This window comes from Eubalaena glacialis, chromosome 6 (assembly GCF_028564815.1).
Source record: "Eubalaena glacialis isolate mEubGla1 chromosome 6, mEubGla1.1.hap2.+ XY, whole genome shotgun sequence".
In the NCBI taxonomy this organism is placed as follows: Eukaryota; Metazoa; Chordata; class Mammalia; order Artiodactyla; family Balaenidae; genus Eubalaena; species Eubalaena glacialis.
Window position 1 is genome coordinate 59,036,641 of NC_083721.1, and position 23,151 is coordinate 59,059,791.

Genomic DNA, 23,151 nt, shown 5'->3' on the forward strand with positions numbered 1-23,151 from the left:
AAAGATAAGTTCAGCTCTTACAAAAATAAACTATATTAGGTAAAGATGGATATCAAGAAAACATATTTTAATTTTTTCATTCTTTTATTATTCTGTTATTTCCTTGTGCTACTGGCTAAGAAAATGTACATTTGAATGATTCGATTTAATTTTTTAGTAATGATAATTCTTAAGCCAGCTGTATGTAGGACACTTAAATAATAGTCTTAATTTAAAAGAAAAAGTATTTCTTAGAATACAATATCATGCTTAAACTTGGAATAGAATAATTTAGGATTTACGCCATACATAATTTTTCATTCCCTTTACATAATTGGTAACTGACTAAGTCAGTTTTGTTATTTTTTTTTACATATAGAAGTATCACTACTTTCTAATCTTAAATTAAGAATGAAAAACTATTGTTACTATGAATATATTTTCATTAACTGTGCTGTCTTTTCAACTTGCTGCTGAATCAGCCTGCATTGACATTCTTTGCCTTTCTGTGTCTTGTCTATCTTTACCGTTTCCATTAGATCCTCCTACTACTACCACCCTTCAGCCTACAATTCAGTGGCATCCCTCAACTGCTGACTTCAAGGACCTAGCAACAGAACCAAAAAAATTGCCCTTCCCATTGTCAACTTTGGCAACAATTAAGGATGACACAATTGGCACAATCATTGCTAGTGTAGTGGGTGGGGCTCTCTTCGTAGTACTTGTAAGTGTTTTGGCTGGAATATTCTGCTATAGGAGAAGACGGACGTTTCGTGGAGACTACTTTGCCAAGAACTACATTCCACCATCAGATATGCAAAAAGAATCACAGATAGATGTTCTTCAACAAGATGAGCTTGATTCTTACCCAGACAGTGTAAAAAAAGAAAACAAAAATCCAGTGAACAATCTAATACGGAAAGACTATTTAGAAGAGCATGAAAAAACGCAGTGGAACAATGTAGAAAATCTCAGTAGGTTTGAAAGACCAATGGATTATTATGAAGATCTAAAAATGGGAATGAAGTTCGTCAGCGATGAACAGTATGATGAAAATGAAGATGACTTAGTTTCACATGTAGATGGTTCCGTAATTTCCAGGAGGGAGTGGTATGTTTAGCAGCCACTAAATGTGACTTAACTATGTACAATGTTTCATTCATACTAGTTGATCATTTTCAGATTGTTCATACTTTTTCTTGAGGAATAATAAGCTTTTCAACTTGATTTTCAAGCTTACTTTTTATATTCTAATTTGACAAATGGAAATGTAAAATCTGGGTTCAGTGTATCTGAGCTGCTTTACAGTTTTTTTTTCAATGCTGTACTACTGTCTCAAGATTTAAAGTTTAATGCAGAGTACTTTATTGGTCTGAGGCACACAGGTAAGAAGAAATGTCAACATTAAATGAATGACTTTTTTGGTACAAAAATTAAAAAAAAAAAAAAAGGAAACTACCTTGGCATTGTGTATTAAATGTTTACCTAAGACTATAATCTCAAGTAAAATGTTTGTTAAACATATACCTCTCAAATTTTATCACCACTAAATGATACTACATCAAAATTGACTATAAAACTAATTCAAGAAATGTTTATATATATTTTTAGTATACAAAAAATTCAGCCTGATGAAACACCTTTTCTTTTCAAACATTATTTTCTCTGTTTCTATACAAATGGAATCTTTACCTCTGCATTTTAATGAGCCTTGCCATAATTACTGTAGAATGGCTTTTCAAAGGTATTTTGTTGCACTAAAAACTGTGGTAGTAAACTCAGTGAACATGATGTGTGGAAGAGCATAATTAGCTGATCAATATTTTTGTCCAAAATACACACAAGAGTAATAAAAACATGCCTTTTAAACATGATAATTACTACAATTTTTTCATCTCTGGAGGGCAATGCTTATATTGTCATGTGAACATAGGTTTTGGTACATGAAGTGGTAGTTTTGTTTTAATGATTTATGTCCTAAATATAAGAATAATAATGAAAAGATGGTACATAGTTTAATAGAGTGCAGAGAGAGCATTTCAGTATATGGAAGACCATGGGTAAAACAAGCATTGGAGTACCATTTTTAGAAATGAGACAAATATTTCAGCCAAGAATCTGTGCAGAGAATTTTGTAGACCATCTTGTTTTAGTCATTTATTATTGATGTTGTTCAAATGGATAAATATATAGGAAAAAATAGAATAAACTTGGAAATTTGAGATTTAACAAGAAAAAAATCTGAATTATAGAACCAATCACTAGCACTTGCTGATGGATATTGACAAACCATCCCCCTTTTCCTCCTAAATGTATGTATGTGTTTCAAGATTTTTGTTTTTCCAATTAAAACTGGAAACATCATGAGGTCCTTTTGTTTTTTGTTTTTTACATAATTAAGTATATCCTTTCCAAAAATCATGTATCTTTTGAAAAAGAAATCTTACCTAAATCTTCAAATGTGGATCTTCTTTGTTAGGTAATTAAATTGCTTCTACAGTGGAGTCCTATACAATTATAATGATGACAACTATTTTGAATACCAAAGAATATGTTTTATCTGTTGATGATTCATTTGAAAAAAGGATTGTGTAGAATTGCCTTAGGTGTTTTGCCAGGGAGTTGAAATAGAAGTTAGCAGGAGAATCATAAATTAAATAACTTATTTTGTTAATAAAATGGCAAAGTAGGTCCTTTTTTTTCACCTTCCCAATCCTCATCAAATCTAAAAAAATGTTTTTATAAGGCAAAGTTCTAACATGTTCATAGAATTTTGCAAGTAGTGAAGGCTTTATTCTCAGTGATTATAACCTAGTTTCCTTTATTTTAACTAGCAGTATTTTGTGGAAGTTTGAAATCTATTTTATTTCTCTCCCTCAAACACTTAGTATAACAGTAAAGTGTTGGTTAAGGATACAGTTAAGTTCACTGATGTCTTGTTAAAAATATTTGGTTTAAATATGGCTAACCACTGACCAATATTAAGACTCTTTGGTCCCAATCATCGGAAGAAAAACTTTCTTGATAATACCTTATGATCGAAGTGACTTTATTTTTTTATTTAAATGTTAGCAATGATATGGCCATAAGAAAGATGAGTCTAAAACTTTTTTCCATAGAAGATGTAAATTTGTGGCTTTTTTGAGCAAAATATGCTCTTTAGAATAGTGGTTTGAAGTGTCATATGAATCTGAGAACGGTAATCCCATTTAGAATATTATACAAATCACAACTTGAGACTAATCTGAAGGAAATTAGCAATGTATTCCAAGAACTGTATTTTAAAATATGAATATCTACTTAGTGATCATGAACTTTCTTTTAAATAGTGGCCATTGTGTGGTTAGGGTTTTTTGTTTAGTTTTTGTTGGTTTTTGTTTTGTTTTGTTTTGTTTTTGGCAGTAGAGAGTGACATGGAACACTGCAAGTGAGTATTTGTTATATTCTGCATCCTTTCTAAATCATTTGGCAAGCTACTAAAAGACTTCAGAATTTTAAGAATATGATATGATACTAGTGCTTAAGACTTTCTGAAGCATTGCAGTATTGTTTATTAGAGCTTTATGTATGTTTACTGTACATAGAGACTTGTTTGTAAACATAGTCATATTAATAAACAGTTTTTTAAATTACTTTTTGAATATCAGTAATGTGCACAGCTAATTGATGTATTGAACTCCTGCTCTCTTCTTGGAAAAGGTAGAAGAATAGTTTTACTTTATTTTGGCCGTGTTTATATTTATTACCTTTATATTTGAACTGGTTTTTCATTTTTGTGTTCACTTTAGAGTTTTCTTTCACAGTGGTTAAAGTACTTCAGTGATACAGTGGAGATGAAGTCAACTCTTTGTTTTTCCCTTTTTTGCATTTTTATTAAAATATGTTGAAACTTTAATAGTCTAGGGGTTGACTTTAAAAGTGGTATTTGAGAAGTACTTTATAGTTGAAAGATTTAGTATTTTACCATGTGCCTGAAAGGTTTCTGTTTGATAAGTCGAACATTAAAGAAACCATTAGGGTTTTTCAGTAGTAGGTATTGCTTCTGATAGCCATATATAGGAAAGTTATAATGGTAAGCCTGGCTGAATGTTAGCATAAGGGGCTATAGGAAGTACAATGTATAAGTGCAGAAATTGAGAGAAATGTAGCAATATTAGATGCAAAAACATCTGATTTTAGTTTGATTTTGCTTTTGGTAAATACTGCTGAAACAAAGTATGAACAAGAAGTTGTTAATGTGTGGAAGTAATCAATGTAAAGTGTAAGAAAGGAAGAAATGGTACCCATATTGATTTTTTAATTCTAACAGGGGAATGATTTACAGACTGGATTGTTTTTCCTATTTACTTGTTAATGTGTCATCCATAAAAAGCTCTTTTCTCAAATTTTTGATATATTGAGATATATTTAGTTTTAATTTGTACCAGGGATTTTTTTTTTTTTTAACCAAGTTACTTATCAGGTGGTAGCCCCAATAGCCGTTCAATAAATCTTTAAATAAAAGTTTTTTTAAAAAATTCTTAAGAGGCATATTTCTGTTACAAGCCTATGGCTCTGGATTACCTTCTTTGTCCGCATTATAATTTTTGCTGGAGAGAGAGAGAGTGTGTGTGTGTGTAGCCTAGTTTCCTTTGATTAATGATGTTTTGTGGAATTAGAAACCTATTTTATTTCTCTTTCCAAACAAGACTATATCAGGTTAAGGATACACTTAAATAAAGTTTGAGGAAGCATCTAAGTTGGCATGTTAACCATTATAAAATTTACTTTTAATTAATCATATAATTCCTCTCATATATACATATCATCAGTATGTATATACATTCTCCACAGTCATGAATTATCTTCTCTCTCTAGTCCTAGCAGTTAAAATAAATTTTAAATGTTTGCTGTGACTTTGACATAAGTCAAATTTTTATATATTAGCTTTCAGTTTGGAATTAACACATTTCATAAAATATTTTTTAAGTTGGCATTTAGTGTTTTTAACTTGTTGCTTGTGAGCTGCTTTGAGTAGGAATGACATTGTTTCTTATTGCTTGTAGTTACCTTCTCCCTGTTCCTCATTTCTGACATTTAAAATTATGGTACAGGGACTTCCCTGGTGGTCTGTTGGTTAAGACTCCACGCTTCCACTGCAGGGGGTGCAGGTTCCATCCCTGATTGGGGAACTAAGATCCCACACGCCACGCGGCTCGGCCAAAAAAATAAAATAAAATAAAAATTAAATAAACACTGTTATAAAACCTAAAATATTTTAAGATAAAATAAATTAAAATTTGATACATTTTCCCCCCTAAACTTTAAACTATTTTAGAGCAAGCAGCAGTTTTTTTCAAATAACGTACAATTTGACTGGATTAAGTTTGGTTTCATTCTTGTTATACCAGTAAAAATTCATGCATGAAAGAATCTTTGGAATAGTGTACAGAGTATACCAACTTTTCTGTGTTTTTTTAAAAAATTGTTTCTGTTTATGCATTTCTGTTTTCTTCTATTCCAGTAAGCTGCACTTTTTTTAAGTACATGTCTACTTTGAGTTGAGTAGTGATAGGTTTCCATCAAGAGCTTGAAACCAAACATTGCTTACAAAAGCTTTTGCTATATATACCTACCCTTGGGGTCATTTCTTTTCTTGAACCTTGATAATAGTTATTTTATCATGTTCATTTCAATTTTGAAGGATAAAATATGATTCAATTTTGTGATGTTTTATTTCACTTGCCTTTTAGTTAATAGCTGCTGTTTGTTCTGGCTGGGCACTATGGATGAAGCCTAGTGAAAGTGAGGTTAGCAGAATAACTTTAAAGTATAAATCTCAAAACTTGAAAATAATTCAAGGCCTTATTTCCTTTCATGCATAATACTTCTACATAGACATGATACGTAATTTCACAGTCTCAGTTATGAGAAATATCTCAGGGAAAACCTAGTCTTGAAGGGACAGTTTGATCTAAAAGCTAGAGGAAACAAGACATAGAGGCTTTGACCTTCCTGTTTAAAAAAAAAGTTATTATTAAAAAATATGCAATAGTAAGACAGAATAATGAAATGAATGTTCATGTACCTGCTTCAGTTATTGTCAGTTCATGGTCAGTCTTGTTTTATTTAAATTTCTGTCTATATAATCCCTCCTGCCATTAGTTCATCTGTAAATATATCAGTATGTAGCTCTAAAAGTTAAGGAACATTTAGAAAAAGTAACCACAGATTCATTACCACACCAAAAATGAATAATTCCTTAATATCAAGTATCCAGTGAGTGTTCAAATTTCTAATCATATATTTTTGCAGTTTTAGCTAGTAACCAAATGTGATCCATACATTGGTTGGTTGAGATGTCTTTTAATCTGTGTGTTCTCTGTGTGCTGTTCCCCACTCCCGCACTTTTCCCATGCAGTTTTTTTGGTGAAGAAACAGCTTCATCTGTCCTGCAGTTTTCCAGTTTGGATTGTGCCAGTTGCTCCTCTGTATTTTCTGTAAGTTGACAGATCTAGAGCCTTGATAAGATTAAGGTTTAATTTGGGGGGCAAGGTTACTTCAGTGGTGGTATGTTCCTCTATCAGAAGGCACATAGTCTTTACCTCGTTTTCTTTCAATATTAGCAGGCATTTGATGCTCAAAGCCTAGATCTACTAACAGGGAACCTACATAATTTTTAGATCTATTAACTCTTTTTTTTTTACCGTACCATGTGCTTTGATGTCTTAATAATTATGTTCATGCTGCTCCCTTTACCTGAAATACCCTTTCCTCCCTTTGCCATATTGGGAAACCAGTCCATATTCAAGGTCCAGCTCAAATTATAGTTTTATGAAACTTTTCCCTTTAGAATTAATAATTGCTGTTCATAATTCTTTTTTATCAACTTATATCTCCTCTATTGTAACCTCACATTTTATTCTAGTTATTATCTATCTTCTTTAGATCAGTGCTCTTTAATACTCTTGACTGTGCCTATCAGTTAAAAATTAGTATGTACTCCTAATACGTATAAGTTTATAAACTATATATGTGCTACCATAGAATTTTGCTATATGCATTATAAAATATTCAAAAAAGACAAATTTTTAATCTGCTGAAATAACATTTTAAAATACTAATTATTTTCACTAAAACAGTAATATTTGGGTAAACAATATAATTGTGCTTCATTTTAAAAGTTAACTTTTTTTCTTGCTAAAACATTTTTGAGAAAACCATACAATTGAATGTGCTTCATTTTTTTTTAATCTTGGTTTTATACTTTTTGATTCAGTGATTCAAAGTTTTAAGTCCATGTTGAGTATATTTTAACACTTGTTTTTAGGTATGAAAGCTAAGCTACCTCTTGAAAACAAGTAGATTCAAATGAAAGAAGTTCATTGTTGGGAACCTTAACAGTTTTCATCCCAACTACTGTTTTTAGAGCTAGTCTTCATGTTCAAGGTGTTTGGTTTTTCAGTATCATGCTAATCACCACTCACATTAGCTATTTCAGCACAGTATGGGTTTAGTGTGAGGTTTGTTGTTAAGAGTGAATATAAATTTGTTTTATTTGGTTTCTAAATGTATTTGATTGGGGGGGGGGGTTTGATTTGTCACATCTGATTATATTGCCATGGTTTTATTTCATAATGTAACTGGTAAAGTTTATGTATTAGGAAGAAGTTATTTGCATTGCCATTTTTGTGGGGTTTTGTTGTTATTTGTGCCTACATTATTGGTGTTATTTTACATTCTGTCAGTTCTTTGCAGGAATGGCATTTACTTGGATTAAATGCCTACTAGTATATAACACGGATTAACAGATACCCTCACTTGGTTTATGAGTCAGATGTTCACCTGTCAGAGCACGCATGTCATGCCTCCGTTACATTTTTGACTTTTAGTTAAATCTAGATAAGTTTTTAGTTCATTCAGCTGAGCTCCCATACATCACAATATGTCTGTCACAGGATGCTATATTGAGAGGGACAACAAAGTGAAGATGTAACTGTTTACTTACTTTCATTCTGGAACTGTCCCACTCCACACTTCCTATAGGAAATTTTGGGTGCCCTGTGTGGCAGGGTGCCACCTGACAAGTGGACCAACTAGGGCTACCAGTGACAATCCGTACTAGTACAGTGGTAATTTTTATTAAATGCCCTCTCCCTCTCTTTTTTTAGAAAAGTGATGATTTCTTCCTATACTTCATTGGAAAATAAATATTTTTATGGATTCTCTGACCCTACCTTGAGGCTTTTGCTCTATTGTGAGGACAGGAACTGTGTAAAATTTATCCTTGCATTCCTAGCACAAGGCCTGGCACATGTTCGGTTACTATTGGTATTTTTTTGGATGAGAAGCTGAGGAGACTGTCCTGACCCAAATAGAGGACTTTTATTAAAAAATAGTGAGATAAATATTTGGATGGATATGAAGGCTTAGATGTCATATTGTAAAGATAAGCATTAAAACAGCTATTGAAAAATAAAACAGTGGGACACATGGGGAAAATTTGGTAATACAGTAACATGTATTATGGGAATATATGAATTTAAACCCAAATGAAAGTTGGGAAGATAAGTTTGTAGGGTATTACATTAAGCTGTGAATCAATCCATGGCATCACAGAAGTTTTGGTGGAGGAAATGAAGAAAAAGAGGGATGAAACTTAACATCTCAATTGTTGGGATTTGGTGTTTTAATGTAAGTGTAAAAAGGGACTATGGATTTCTGTACTCACCCATTTTAAATGGTTTTAGCAAATTGCCAGAAACACGTATTTTAGTGTATGGAATAGTATTTAACTTTTTTTTAAAATTTATTTATTTATTTATTTATTTTTGGCTGTGTTGGGTCTTCGTTTCTGTGCGAGGGCTTTCTCTAGTTGCGGCGAGCGGGGGCCACTCTTCATCGCGATGCGCAGGCTTCTCACTGTCATGGCCTCTCTTGTTGTGGAGCACAAGCTCCAGACGCACAGGCTCAGTAGTTGTGGTGCACGGGCTTAGTTGCTCCACGGCATGTGGGATCTTCCCAGACCAGGGCTGGAACCCGTGTCCCCTGCATTGGCAGGCAGATTCTCAACCACTGCGCCACCAGGGAAGCCCAGTACTTAACTTCTAAAAACTTTATAATGCCTCAGTTTCAGATGTGAATCAGGTGAGCACATGTTTGAATAGCCTTTACGTAGGCTTTATTCACTTGTATCAGAGTGATAACAAAGACAAACTTTAATTCAGTTTAATATCTGTAATATTTGTGTATATTTTTTCAAAAAGTAATGAAAGTTATTTCTCATATCTGTATTAAATTTTTTGTATGATTTGTAACTGATTTTTGATAGCTTTCTCCATAAGACATATGCATGGTGTCTTTAATTATGGATAGTATACTTTGGTTGTATTGAGGAATGCTGTTTTTCTGTTTTTGGAGGTGAGTTTCCAATGTATATGGGTTAATAAGCAGCTGTGATAACAGAAAGATGTTCTTTTGGGAGACATGCACCAATCCTTTAATACTAAATATTTTAATGCTTTTGTCTTTTTGTTTTCTGCTGCTTGGAAGCATACAATTAGATTTAGTAGAACATCTCCTTAGGTGATGGTAAGGTAATGTTGCTTCATGTCAGTCACTCAGTAAACTAGCTTAATGTTTAAAAATGCCAAATTTTTATACATTTGCTTAGTTAAATTTTTTTTCTCCTTGTAGTGGTTTTGTTGGAATATAGAGTCTATGTAGATTATGAGGACAGGGATGTGGGGAGGCAGTGTTGGGGCTAAATTCTCAATTTTCGTCAAAATTCTTTGACTTGAATGCAAGAAACTTGAGCTCTTCCTTTGCATTTCATACTAGTGTTCATCACCCTTTAATACTTTTAAAATCTTAATACTCTTAAATATATTATTTCTTCTTTTCTCAGTAAGTTGAAGAATCAGAAAAGGAAATGTGATATATATGTCATATATGTACTTAATCAGTTTACCTATGTAGAGTAGGATATCCAATTGGTAAATGGACTCTACCTAACTTTTCTTCCACTTCCTCATTTCAGCACTTACTAGCCTGTTCCAGTACTAAGAAGAGTTGTGCAAAAAATGTTAGAGATGAATAAAGAATGAATGGAACCAAGTGAAATAAATATGCTCAATTTAAGATAGAAGGAAGAGTTACAGTATACATACAGTCAACTCTCAGTTATGGAATTCTAGAGCTAGAAATTAGAAGACTAATGGGATAGAATTGGATAAGTAGACCGTAATTTAAATGTTTAAAGAATAGTATCTATATAGACTTGAGAATTACTTCAGGATATTAAAAATAGTATATATTCAGAGTTGGGAATTACATAAGGATATTAAAAGTCTGATTTTGATTTATTACTTACAAAGCACTACCAAATTAAATATTATTGCTAAGATTAAATGAAAGGCTTTCTTGTAGGAGGTGTTGAGGTTTGATGAAGAATTTATAATGATGTGTTGGGATTGAGTGATATATATATATATATATAATGATGTGTTAAGATTGAGAATCTTAATTTGGGCTAATTATATTCAAAGAGTAACCTGAGTTTCTGAAAAATAATTTCAGAAGTATTACATAAATATGGTATTAGCTTTGTCATTATCAAAATAAGAACACCCAAATTTAAATTCTCCACGCTTGGGCAAAAGTGATAGGACCACTTTATTCCTTAGCAAAAGAAAAATTTCCATTAAAGGGAACTCTTTAACTAGTGTAGAATAGGTAGCATACTTGACACATTGGGATTTTTTATTTTTGCCACTGACAAGGTGTATGACCTTGGTCAGATAACCTTGGTCATGTAATCTTAGTAGGTTTCAATTGGCCTTTTGTTAAAAACCGAATACAAAACTATAACTTACATGGTGGGAAAAGTGATAGTGTAGAAGAGAAGACTGGCCCTAAATCATCCCAAGTCTTTTTTCTACATTTATAAGAGCAGAGTAATACTTGACTGCCTTGGTTTTCAAATGTTTTTCTCATGTAGCACATATTCAAATGGAGTTAGTAGTGATTAGAGAAATGAGCAACAACACGAAGATAAACCAGATATGTATTAGCAAATGAGGGTAACATCCTGAACAATGAAGCTGATTATATTGTTTAAAATAATTGTATATTTTTAGATTCTATTCAGTATTTGAAAGATTATCAGATTGGGTTCCTTGGCGCTCATTGGTATAAGATTTTTAGTCTAGAATGAGGCTAATAAAATGAACCATTAATAAACAAACCCAAGATCATTAGTTTGCTAAAGAAATTTTTATAATTGGCAAGAAAGTAAAACATTGTTTTTAGCAATCTAAAACACCACATGAATCACATTTTAATATGAACAGTTGGGAAATGCTTCTAAATACACTATGTATGTATTTGGAAATACCATGATGGTAAGTAGGTGAAACATATTTCAAAACTGATAGTGCTTAATTCTATTTAAATTTGTCATGTATGGATTCCAACAGTAATTGTAATTATTTAAGGGTGTATATGAATGTCAATTTAATTGAAGACTAAGAGCTCTGCATTTCCAAATAGGGGACCCAAAAGGAGAGACTACGGTAGATGTTGCGAAAAACCATTCTTTCCCAAAAAGGGCTTACGGGTGGAGGTTTCTATCCTTCCCTAACCTAGCTTTATTTCACCCTGTGTTCTCTCCTATTCATTGACTGAATGACCTTGGGCAGAATATTTAACTTTAGAATAGCAGTATCTTCATTTATAGAATGTTACCTTAAATATCTTTCTTAATGGTTAGAAAGATAAAATCGTGTATATTGAAGGTTCTTTGTAACTGATGGGTCGCTCCACAAAATTCAGTTATTGGATTTAATATGGCTGAAATTGTCAAAATAATACCTACACATAAGGATTGATGGTTTTGTCATATCCATAATACTTATATTTGAAAATAATTTTAGTAAATTCCTTTAATTGGGAGTTCATAAAGTAGGGTGACTTTTTCTTAGAATTGTGTGAAATGCTAACTACTAAATATGTTTTTAACATCCTTTCTTATAAAATTTTGTGGTGCAGACTAGAAAAGAGAAATTGGTATTCAGAAATGACAGAGTGTGTCTATAGCCAGGAGACAGGGAAGAATTTACATAATTTTGTAGTATAGACACTATCTTAAAGTGTAATTTGTATTAAGTGTGTGTGAATTAAAGGAAGTTATCTGCAGCAAGTACTGTTTTAATAATAATTATATTTTAAAATCTTAGATTTTGCAATGTCACTTTTTGACTATTAGGTCTGGGATATTTTCTGTTTTTTAGTGTTGTTTTCCCTTTCTTGAAGGTTTTTGGTTTCTTTCATAGAATTTCTTTTAATAGAATGAAAGGTAAAAATCTATTCAATACATTGTTGGCTAACTCCATTAAGGAATACTGAATTTTTTGTTTTTTTTATCACCTTTTAGAGTAAGAACTTAGTTTTCATCCTTTTCTCTATCTTCTTTTCTCATCCAGACATTCTTTGCCCGTTGACAGTAGATTCACTCATTGATACCTGACTGGGGATATTCTTTTCATAACTTTAAAAAAGTAAAGTTGGAGTGCTAAAGTGACATCTTGCAAGGAATAAATGTGTTAGCATAATGCTACAAAAAGTAACGAATCAAATTTGGGGTCTTCTAAGCTTGTGGTTGGATAACATACTTAATCAGTCCTTGCACATTGTAGAGATCAGAAGACACAAATTCAAGAACTCTTAAAATTGTTTGAAAAACCTAATTTTTGTTACTTTACAGAGGTTCCACTTAAGCAGACCTCTTCTATAGCTGTAGCTGGAGCTGTAATTGGAGCTGTCCTTGCCCTTTTCATCATTGCCATCTTTGTGACTGTGCTGTTGACTCCTCGAAAAAAGAGACCATCCTACCTTGACAAAGTGTAGGTAAATTTTTTGCTTGTGTTCAACTATGAATATTCAGTATGTGGTAGTCTTTATCTTTACAGCTACTCATATGAGAAGTGTCTGAGGGTTGGAAGTAAAGATACTGTTAGGTCTTTGTAAGATGACTGGTTTTGTCAGAAAGTCTGACTACATTTTGGTAAATAAACAGTTGCAAGGGACTGCTAGAGACAAATATATTAGACACCTTTTTAACCTACAGTATATTACATATCTTTCCAAATGGTAACATAATGACTGTATGTTGTCCTGCCTTCTGAATAAAAATGCAGGTCTTCCATGAAGTAGTTGAAAGACAGATATAAAAAATCTTAGAAGTTTAAATTACTTCTTTAAATTGTTTATGCCTGTCTTATGTATAGATATAACTAACTTTCAACTGCCAAAAGTTATTTAATACATTGAGTTTTAAAGCTTTTATCTTAAAGAAATTTGGTTTTGGTGTATTACAAAATGTGCTTTTATTTAAAGAGAAAGCAATGTTTTGGACCTAATCATGAGATAGAATTAAAAAACAGAAATTGCACTCTGTTGTATAATCAAAAGACCGAAGTCCCAGTTCACTTAATTCCATCAGCAGCTTTTGTTGCTTCATCTGTGAAATGTGAATAATACTTTTCCTGCTTACCTCATATGGCTGTGATAAGAGTAGAATAAGATGATGTTTATGAACTGTGAAGTTCTATACAAATGACATTATTTCTTGTGTGGTTATTAATGTTTTTATATGAGGACATGAGGCTGGCTCTGAAAGAATGTATTTCTTCTGTCTTCATAAATGCTTTGTGTATGTCTCTGCCTCTCTAATCTGGCACAGTTAGAGCACTGATCTTTTTGGATTAAGGACACCTGGGTGTTAGCTCTATTACGATCAAACTAGTGGTATGATCATGAACGAGTCACATCACCTCCATGAACCTTGGTTTTCTCACCTAAATAACTTATGGCATCTTGGAGCTATACATTTGCTGTGATTTTTGTTACATTAAAGGAAATAATTACTTTAAATAAAAGGACTATAAAATACCCTTTTAGTCTAATACCTGTAAGACCGGATTCCTCTAATATTTCAAGAGTATCTAGCTTGTGGTTAACTTCATCTTAGTTGCCAAATTATCTCAAGCTTTTCTATAATTTCAAAAACATAATTTACTAGTAGGCTAGTAATTACATCCATGTAATCATTTTATTTATTGTTTGAATTCTGTTCATTTAAAATATTATTTCATGCCCCCATGGAGAAGTGAGAATTTGTCATTTCTTTGGCCTCTGTGGCTTTCATCCTCTTCATCTTTTAATATAGGTAAAATTTTTATTTGATTTACTGATCTCAATTACTGAAAATTAGTTATCTATGATCTTCAAAAGTAGGAGAATATATGAAAACTTATTTTCTAAAATGCAGAGAGCTACAAGATATATTTAATTCTATTTTTGTTGTAATGCAACAATTTAAAAATATATGAAAATACTTTTTTTTAGTAGATTAGGTCATATTGGCAAAGATAAATGCATTCCCCAAGGATGTAATGGTCTCTTTATTTATTTCAGGTGCCAAGATTTATAATGGTTTGTAGATTGAAAATCTTAATTTACATGATGAATATTCTAAGAATGACCATGGCTTTTGAAAACTAATTATGGAAGTGTTTCCAAAATATAGTATAAACTTTTTTTTTCATTATCATTTTAAGATATAGTCTTTTGAATCACTTTTATGATACTTGGAGGAAAGTGTTTTCCATTACACATGTTTGACTATATTTAAAATGTTGGTAGGCATAAGTCATATGTAAAAATGTGCAGTACTTAATCATATACTAGATTACTTGCTTAATAATAATGTTCAAAAAATACTTCTATTTGCTGCTTTTTTTAATTTTTCAAAGAATTGTTTATTTCAGATTAGTCCTAAACATTAGAACCTTTAAAACCAGTTCACTTTTTTGTTCCAATTATGATTGATTAATGGAAATGTAAGAACTGAATTAAACATGTATGCTAATACAAATATTAGTATGAGGAAAATATTCTCAAAACTTAAGCGAATCTTGAATGTTTCCCCCACCCACCTTTTTTTTTGTTTTTTTGCTAAAAGTGGCAATCGCATTTTTTAAACTTTTTAATGCAGGATCGACCTTCCACCCACACATAAACCACCTCCTATGTATGAAGGACAGTCCCCCCCTTTGCCTCAGAAAGACCTTCTATATCAGGTAAGTGTTCCCGAGTGCACGTAAAATAAAATGAAATAAAAAATATTAAGCAACATATATTATTTGTTTCAAAATATTATCTAGTCATTATACATTAAATATTACATAATAATATATAATCATTTCTCTGAAACATTCAGGGAATCAAATTTAGTCTACAGATTGGTAAGAAAAGAAGTTATGGCCAGCATAGGTAAGACAAATCAACACTGTCTTAGGAGTACAAATATTTACTAAAAGCTTATGGCTGAAGACTTATTGTTAATAAAGTTTTATTGACGTACAGATCCATTGTAAAATATGCATTTTTATATAAAATAAAAGGCAGAAAAATTGAATGGTAGGGTATAATGTATGACGGAGAGGTTTTTCTCCTTGGCATATGTATTTTATTTTTGTTTATTTTTCAGTATATGCAAGGTTTTCAGTATATGCATCTAAGTTTTAGCATTCCTTTATTTAGCAACAAAAGGTTTATATTCCAATTTAAAATTCTGGGCATGAATATTGGGCCCCATTTTACACTTACGATAATTTAAAATTTCTTTTGGAATCAGTTTACACTAATCCGTGTGAAAGTATTGATTCAGTGCTTCTGTCTTAGATTCTATATCTAGATTAATATGCTCTACTTGGGAAAGTTTAAGCCATAATGCTTTTATTCTTAACTTTAATTGTCTTGTTTTTGCTTTTTTCCTCTATCACCCATGCAGCCTCCTGGGGCTCTAACCCTGTATTGGGGTTTTATTACCTGTGACACTATAATATTTTTCTCCTAAATTATGTCCTGTGTCTTCAGCTTGAGTAAGGCAAAGGAATGTTTCTGTTAAGATGTTCTCAGCTTCCGTTCCTAGGTTGACCATATAATCAGTCTCCTGCCTGAGCATGGGGCAGGGAGGAGCATTCCATGGCATGTGCACTCACTGACAATGGGCACCACCTTTGTCATCTTCCACAAGTTTGGTGTCTTTAGGGATGAAGATGTGCCGTCTTTACAGAACTCTTGTTTTCACATAAGGAATATAGCCTCACATCTTTTTTGGCAAATAAATTAACTTGACAAGTAGTGTGAAATGTCAACAAAATATTTAGCTAAAGGTGTTGTTAACTGCTGCAGATGGATAGCTGTCTTTCTTCCTCCACAAAGCTAGTCACTAACTGGAGGATTTCTAGATTTAGGTGTGGGAATTTTTTAAGAATGTTGTTAGTAATTTTTTAGTACAACCCTAATTGCATATAATTTTATTCTTGTCCTTAAAATCAGTTTATTTACTTGTTATTTAATATTTTCAAATTAAATATTTACAAAAGCTTATGAATTGAAAAAAAATTATTTGGCTCAGATCATGTGTCCTGGGTTTTAGTTAAGAAAATATAATTTCTATATATGTAAGCGCTGCTAAATAAACACAAAAGGAAGATTTTTCTTGGATGACTTGACAGTGGTACAAACTGCAGTTTTTATCCTTGGAGTCAGAGAAGTCTTCCTGGATGGATCAATTTTGGAAGTAGGATTTTGATACATGTGATAAAATTACTCAGTTGTTGATTAGAGTAAATTGCATAATCACAAGCATAAATCTAGGTGGAAATGAACAGTTATGTGAAAGAGTAATGGAAATTTTAGAAAGGAAATTGGTGGGACAGCATCTGCAGTGGATAACAAACATTGGACTTTGGGAGTCAGAGACCATTTACATTTAGTACTATTGTGACTTTTTCCTCATCTGTTAAATTAAGCAGGTGAAAAACATGATTGATTGTTTCCCTCTTCTAGCTATAAAACTGAGTCTATAAAATATTGCTAAGGGTCAGCTGGTTGCTTAGGAGAGTCAAAACTTGAGTTGGAGATGAAATAATTCTTAATTCTATAAAGATTTTGAGAATAATTTAGGCTAAAATCATTATCCATCAGTAAGATAATTTGTTATGATTCATGTGTTATAATGTCGTATGTTAATTATATGGCTGTCTGCGTTTTAATTAATGTTGTGTTATCAAAATGCAAAATACATAGGACTGTTTCCTGGTTACCAAGAAATCTGTAAGTGTGTAATTACTATCTAATTATTTTCATGCAATGATAGTGTGCTGTAATAGTAAATGCCTTCATAATGTTCCGCTTCAGTAGATAACTTGTCAACTTTAAACTCATGAGGTAATTCCTAATTGAAGTCATTAGTCCCTAGCCCTCACAGCCAGGCCATGCTCCCAAATATTACCATGGCTTTAAGGAAGAGAGTCCCACTTGTTCTTAACCATCAGTGTTCTACCCTTGGGAAACCACAGAAAGAAAGAGTCCCTTACTACTTAACTTTTGTCTCCCCTGCTTAACCATTACTTTTGTAATGATAGTGCCAAAACTCATACCTGAGAATTTTCCCTGTAAATATAAGTTAGGAGGATGAGGCCTGGTATTGTGAGGAGGTGATTTCCTTGAGTGGGAATGGAACTATTACCATAATGCAGAGAAGATGCATGGAGGCACACGTAAGTATGAGGGAAATAAAAAGAAGAATGCCTTGCCTGAAGGCAAAGAATAATTAATACCACCAGCTTGTCATGTTATTAGTTGATAATCCTAGAAAAGTGAGTCTTCATTTAGGAAACAAATACTAACTCAGGACATTTTATTTTCTTAACATTATAGGTAACAAGTAGATATATTTTTGGTACAAAAAAATCCAAATACTACAGAAATTTAGAGTTAACGGTTAAAGTTCTGTTTCATCCCCCTATCCCCCAATGTATTATTTCTTTCCCTAGAGGTCACCATTGTTAGGAATTTAAATATCGTCCCAGACTTTTTCCACAAGTTTACTTTGAAGTATACATCATCCATATTTACATCTACAAGTAGTTTCTTTAAAAACATAAATGTGGTCATAGAAATTGCTTTTTCCACTCTATTACCAATATTTTTCAGAGTGACTAATGTTGCCACCTTTATCAAAATCCTCTGGGTTATTAAAAATGAAGATTCTTGAACACACATTCAGTTTTACTGAATCAGTATCCCAGGGCTTGGAGACAATGGGCATTTTACCTAGCTCACCAGGTGAATTTTAATGCACATTCAGGTTTGAGAACTATTGCTATTTCTCTGTCTCATTCTTAATGGCTGTAATAGTATTCCATTGTGTTGATATACCACAATTACTTAATGATATTCCTAGGTTTTTTCCTTTTTTTTTTCTATTACAGTAATTGCTGCATTGAGTGTACTTTTATATACTTTATTGTACACATGTATTTATAAAATATATGCAAAGAAATAGAATTACTGTGAATATTTTTTACATTTAAATAGGTGTCACATTGCTGGCCAACCTAGCTGTATTAATTTATATTCCCATAAACAGTATATTAAAACCCATTTCCCTCTCTAATACTGTTTAGTAGAACTTTTGTTGTTGTTGTTGCCAGTTTGATAAAACTGGAAAAATAGTTCATTTAAAAGCTTCATAGATTCCTGGAAGAAGTTTCATAATTGATTGCCTATTTGTAGTTCTATAAACCACCTATTTGCATCTTTTTTCAAATTTTCAGTTACTTTTTGAACTTTCCTTGTTAATTTTTTAGCAGCTCTTTGATATGGACAGTGATCTTTTGTCTTATATTCGTCTCTTATTTTTTAACTTTATAGTGTCTTATACAGAACGTTTAAGTTTTTATGTAGTTAAAATCTCTTTATCTTTTTCCTTATAGTTTCTGGAAGTTATATATTATCTAAAAAGACAATTTCCCCCTCTCTCCCTGATCTGAAATGTTTAAAAATCATACAAAACTCTTCACAGTTTTATGGGATGTTTTATTTTATTTTAAATAATTTAAAACTTATGTTTGCTTATGATATAAGGTAGCGACCTACGTTTTTTCCCCAATGGTATAACCAATTGTCCAAAAATTATTGAATTGTCTGTCCTTTTCTATGATTTGAGGACACTTTTATCCTAAAATAAGTTCCCATATATATTAGGTATATTTCTGAACTCTTAGTTCTGTTATGTTGTTCCGTGTTTCTCTTCTTAAAGCAAGACAACACTGTTTTTTTTAATTTACTTTTTATTGAAGTATAGTTGATTTTCAGTGTTGTGTTAGTTTCTGGTGTACAGCAAAGTGATTCAGTTATACGTACATATATATATATTATATATATATATATAATATATATATACACACATACATATGTGTGTGTGTATGTATATATATACTTTTTCATATTCTTTTCCATTATGGTTTATTACAGGATATTGAATACAGTTCCCTGCGCTATACAGTAGGACTTTGTTGTTTATCCATTCTATATATAATAGTTTGCATCTGCTAGTATTTCAGTAGAATTTACTATCTGGAAAAATTATGATTTTTTTTCTCCAGTAATTCACTATCATATATCATAGTCTTTAGTAAATTTTTGTAAATGTTCATCGCAGAGTGTTGTGGAGGAAGAGTGTTTCTACATTTTTTTTTTTTTTTGAGTGGCTAATACATGCACAACAGTATAAAAGGGTATTTTCTAAAGTCTTACTACCATTTTCCATTCCTACTTACCCTACCCCCACCACCTCCTACAGAAAACCATTTTTATCAATTTCTTGTTTGTCTTCATATGGTTTATGTAAAACATAGACAAGGAAACACACACACATTTTATCTTTTCTTGAATAAAAGGTAACATATATACACTGTTACATATCTTGCCATTTCCTCTTAAGATATACTGGAGCTCTTTCTTTTTGGGGTAAAGATCATTCTCATTCTTTCTTATGTCTACTAAGATTCTAATGTGTATATATTACGTAGTTTGTAATGTCAAAATATTTTAAGAAACCAATAATGCTGCAGTGAATAGCTTTGTATATATACTATTTTGTATCTATGCAAGTATAATCTGTAGGATACATTTTTAGACTTGCTACATCAAATAGTAAATGTGTTTATATTTTTTATAAGTACTGTCAAATTGTCCTCTATAAATATTGCACTGTTTTGCACTCGTGTGAGTAATGTTTGAAAGTGCCTGTTTCTCCACATTCTCACCAACAGTATATGTATTCCACTTGATTATTGGTAATCTGATAGGTGAAAAATAGTAAATATATAATTGCAATTATGCAATCTCATTATTAGCGAGTTTCAGCATCTTTTCAAGTTTTAAAAGATCATTTTTTTTTCCTGCAAGCTGCCATTCTTTTGTGTGCTATTTAAAAATTTTGTAAATAGATATGAAAATTTTTTGTTTTGATTCCAGCATGAATAATATGTACATTGTTCATTGGTATCTAAATTTGTGGTATACAGTGTTAAGTAAGGTGACTCATATTCCCATAGATTTATGTGGTAAAATAAGATTGAAAAATTAAGAAACTATGTTATGACTAGAACCCTAATATTATCAAATTGTGTGGCTTTAGAAACATGATGGTCCTACTTGTTATCAAGTTGTGGAGTTAGAGATATGTCCTCCAGGTATCTTAATTTCAGTTACTAATCATACCATATTTCATTTATGGCTTTCTTGAACCTGTTCACCCTACTACTCTTTATAGTTTTATAGATTCTCATTATTTCTCCTCAAAACTCATCTTTCCAACATATCACTGCCAGTTTCCAATAGTATTTTTAGATAAGCTGTTTTTGCTAATTATTAATGGTCTGGTTTTCTCCCTGGATCTGAATATTTTAACGTGTTTCCAGATACCAGATATCAGTAGTTATGGGCTTTGGGGTCAGGGAGAAGGGAGAGAGGAAGATGATAAAAGAATTAACATTTTTCTTCCAAATTCAAGGAAACTAAATGACTGAGTGGAACATTTAAGTAAATGAGTCCTGAGTATTTCTAGGATGGTTTTGCCCTAGAGTAGCAAAAAGTTTTCATCTGCATATTGCCTCCAGTTAATAGGTGGTGGTAATTATTGAGATAAGTAGTAAAAGAATTGTAGGGCCTTGTTCTGGTCTGAGGAGGGAAAAAGTTTTGTGATCAACGAAGCTTGGATGAAATATTGATTTATAATATTTATATTTATAAATGAATAATATCAAAGTAATATATTCAAATAAAATATTAGTGCAACCTCTGAAGTATAAAGGATTGGTATTTTTACTAAGAGCTCTACTAATCAATCGTATAAATGAGAAAAGATAAACCTACTTGATACGGTTTCGTAAAGATTAATAAATTACCATATGCTACATCCTTAGAACCTGGCACATAGTGAATACTATGTGTTTGCTGTTATTATCATTATTGTTAGTTGAAAAGAAGCTATGTAATTCTTAGAAAGTTATTAAAGAGACCAAGCAGTGAAATTATTTCAGTAGAAGGATAAAACTGTTACTACTTTGGCTCATGTAAACTCGGCATATATTGCTTTTGGAAATTATTGATACTTTTATTATAAGCTTAGTAGTGCTTGAAATGAAATTAAAATGGAGTTTGCATCTTTTGATTCATAGTTCCATTTTGTTTTTTCTCTGTCATCCATTTATCAAACATATTTCTTAGGCTAATATGTCAGCATTGGGAATACATAGTCAATAAAACAGTTAAAAATTGTTGTCTTTATGGAGCTTACATTTTAGTGACAAATAGATAAATGCCTATGATGACGTTTTTTCCCCCATTTTTTGGAAAGAATTTTATTGAAGTATAATTGGCATACAGCAGATACACAAACACATACATACATACATACCCTAGAAACATCACCACAATCAAGATAATGTACATATTCATCATTTTCAAAAGTTTCCTGGTACCCCTTTGTAATCTTCCTCTCTTGTCATTTTCCTGCTCCCTTTCTACATCCCCAGGGAAGCAACTACTAATCTGCTTTCTATCTATATACATTAGTGTAAATGTTTTTGAATTTTATGTAACAATCATACAGTAGATTCTCTGTTTTGGTCTTGCTTCTTTCATTCCACATAATGATTTTGAGATTTCTTCATGTTGTTTTGGTCTTTCCTTTATTCCTTTTAGATAGGTATACCTTGTAGAGATACTACATTTTGTTTATACATTTACCTATTGATGGATATTTGCATTATTTCCAGTTTTGGGCTATTATAAGCAATGCTGCTATGAACATTTATGTATGTCTTTGTGTGAACATATGCTTTCATTTGTCTTGGGTAAACATGTACATGTGGAATGACTGGGTCATATGGTAAATGTAACTTAAAAAGTGTAACTTTTTAAGAAAATGCCAAACTGTCATCCTAAGTGGTTTTACCATTTATGTTCCCACCAGCAATGTATGAGTTGCTCCATACCCTTGCTACCATTTATTATGATCAGACTTTAAAAATTTTAGGTACTAATAGGTGTGTGGTTAGTTCATTATTATTTTAGTTTTTTCCCTAGTTACTAATACATGTAACGTTTTTTTCATTTGCTGATTTGTCTTCTTTAATGAAGTCTCTGTTCAAATATTTGCTCATTTTTATTGGATTTTTTAAAATTATTGGATTTTGAGAGTTCTTTATATGTTTTGTGTTATGGAGTGCATGTTTGTGCCCCTCCCCCTCATTCATACATTGAAACCCTCATCACCAATGTGATGGTATTTGACAGTGGGACCTTTGGGAGTGATTAGGTCACCAAGGTGGAGCTCTCATAATGGGATTAGTGCCCTCAGTAAAAAGAGACAGGGGAGAGCTTACTTCTCTTTCTTTTCTCTGCCATGTGAGATTACAACAAGAAGGTAGCTGACTGCAAGCTAGGAAGAGGTCCCTCACCAAGAACCAAAATCTTAGACACATAGGAGGTTTGGACTTCCATAGAACTGTGAGAAATAAGTGTTTATTCTTTGCTTAAAGAATGGCTTCACCTATATGTGTTAATATACGATATTTGTTTTTCTCCTTCTGGCTTACTTCACTCTGTATAATAGATTCTACCATGCATAAAATAGATAGCTAGTGGGAACATGCTATAAAGCGTAGGAAGCTCAGCTCCGTGCTCTGTGACGACCTAGAATGGGTGGGATGAGAGGGGTGTTGGGAGGGAGGTCCAAGAGGGAGGGCATACAGGTATACATATAGCTGA

At 32.0% G+C, this 23,151-nt stretch overlaps 1 protein-coding gene across 2 annotated transcripts in view; it reads left to right on the top strand.

The window, feature by feature from the left end:
- Window positions 1-23,151, top strand: part of NECTIN3 (nectin cell adhesion molecule 3) — a 137,985-nt gene that overhangs the window by 67,403 nt on the left and 47,431 nt on the right. The window contains exons 6-7 of one of the 2 annotated variants that reach the window (XM_061194158.1): window positions 12,722-12,860; window positions 15,014-15,098. In XM_061194158.1, coding sequence (XP_061050141.1) covers window positions 12,722-12,860; window positions 15,014-15,098 — 224 coding nt within the window. Of the gene's footprint in view, window positions 1-518; window positions 2,315-12,721; window positions 12,861-15,013; window positions 15,099-23,151 lie in introns of those variants that run through there. The other variant, XM_061194157.1, reaches the window with a different exon arrangement.